Source organism: Aphis gossypii, chromosome 1 (assembly GCF_020184175.1).
Source record: "Aphis gossypii isolate Hap1 chromosome 1, ASM2018417v2, whole genome shotgun sequence".
Taxonomy (NCBI): Eukaryota; Metazoa; Arthropoda; class Insecta; order Hemiptera; family Aphididae; genus Aphis; species Aphis gossypii.
The window spans coordinates 47,883,981-47,885,880 of record NC_065530.1 but is presented as its reverse complement, the minus strand read 5'-3'; the positions used below and the strand labels follow the sequence as shown (position 1 = coordinate 47,885,880).

General features: G+C 61.2%; 1 protein-coding gene across 1 annotated transcript; it reads right to left on the bottom strand.

Annotated features, from left to right (window-relative positions):
• On the bottom strand, positions 1-1,548 carry LOC126551593 (uncharacterized). Its single transcript, XM_050205483.1, has one exon. It carries the CDS (start codon positions 1,546-1,548, stop codon positions 1-3), a length of 1,548 nt encoding a protein of 515 aa, XP_050061440.1.
• Positions 1,549-1,900: the final 352 nt, after the last annotated feature.

The following is a 1,900-nucleotide window of genomic DNA, read 5'->3' as shown; positions in this document are numbered from 1 at the left end:
TTACAATGTCGAGTCCGTCGTATAAGCGTGTTCCGTATAAGTCCTGGTCGGTATGCCCTTGTGGAACTTTTCAATATCCGAAGTAATCGTGGTGGCGATTTCCGGAGCGGAAGTCGCTGCAGTCATATCGTACTGTAGGTGCTGTGCCCCGACCGGAAGACTTCTACTCTGCACCCGCCTGTCGTCTACGTCTTCGGCAGCAGCTCTGTCTTCGACGGGTTCGACTCGAGACTGCAGGTCGTCGACTTGCTGCGATTCGTCGACTCTCTCTACTTGCTGCGATTCGTCGAAGCTTTCGGCTTGCTGCGAGTCGTCGACGCTTTCTATTTGTTGCGAGTCGTCGACGCTTTCTATTTGTTGCGAGTCGTCGACGCTTTCTATTTGTTGCGAGTCGTCGACGCTTTCTATTTGTTGCGATTCGTCGTAGCTTTCGGCTTGCTGCGATTCGTCGTCGCTCTCCACAGGCCGCGTCTCGTCGATCTGCGGTTCTGCTTGCAGGTCGTAGACTTGTTCGGGACGTCCGCCGTCGAACTGCTGGTCGTAAACGTCTCGTAGTTCCGGTTCCTGCGGGTTTTCGATCATTTGGTTTTCGGACCATCTGCGCGTCGCGGCGACCGGACGACGACCACCGTCGAACCGTTGTAACAGTCGGGCCGACTGGCCGAGAAACTTTTCCGGCCAACCGTCCACGTCCCGACCGCGAGCGTCGCCGTGGATCCGGCGCATCCGTTCGACGGCCCGTTGACGGGCCAACGCGTTCCAGAAGAACGTCTGATCGTCGCGCTCTGCTTCCGGTGCAGCGTCGTAGTCGTCGTCTCCGGCCGGCCACTCGCGCCGGCCAAATCGGTTTCCCGAGGCCCGTCGCACGGACCTGGCGGAACTGTGCGCTACGCCTCGCCACCCGTCCACCGAGCCCATGAGCTGCTTGAGGATGCGGTGAGCGTGCGATCCGGGCGGCGGCGGCGGCGCGTCCCTATGTCCCGGGTACATGGCCTCCACCACGGTGTCGAACTTGTCGTCCGTCCCGTCCACCGGCTCGAACCGGCACCGCAACGTGACGGGCACGTTGACGTACGTGGGCAGCTCGATCGTCTCGCCGCGGAGCAGCGTCGTGTCCACGCGCAGGCCGTTTGCCGAGTCGACCGCGTACGACGACGCCGCCGGCCGATACGGATCTTGCTTTTTTTCGTACGGTTTGCTCGCGCCGCGTTTCGGCTTGTCGTCCACCGGAAACCGGAAGTGACGGCCGTCGCCGTCGGCGGTGTTCTTGTCTTCCGAGCTCGTCTCGCCTTCGCCGCCGTCGTCGTCGTCGTCGCCGTCCTCACCGCCTCCGGTGATGTCGAAGTATCCGGGATCGCTGCTTCCGCCGCCGCCGTCGCCGCCGTAGTTCCTGAGGACTTCCTCGTCGTATCGCCGATGACCGGCCGCCCGGCACGGTCGCCATTCGTTAGTGGCGACGGCGGCGGCTGCGGCACTGTTCGTCCACGTCAGCGTCGTCCACATCGCGACCAGCAGCGTCGCGGCGGTCCACGGTCCGTTCGTCTTCATCGCAGTCGGCGCTTACCGAGTGCGCGTTACACACGTCGTATTAGTATTCGTATTGTCGCGAGTCGCGCAGAGTGACCGTAACGTTGCCGACGGATTGGCGTTTGACTTCGGTGGGACGACGTGTCGCCAGTTTTATACACACGTCGCGTTATTGTTGTTGTCTTTCGGACGGCTGAAACGTACCAGGAAACGACGGGCGGCGCAGTCCCGCCAAAACAATAACATATACATAGTGACGGTACGCAAAAAGTCGCGGTGTTTGGCTTTGGCCGGCGACCGAGTCGACGGACGGTGGCGGGCAAACGTCAACGGACTCGCGGACTCGGCAATATAATCGTTTGTAAACATCGTG

Coding starts and splice junctions, on each gene's coding strand:
- LOC126551593 (XM_050205483.1), bottom strand. CDS start 1,548: ATGAAGACGAACGGACCGTGGACCGCCGCGACGCTGCTGGTCGCGATG.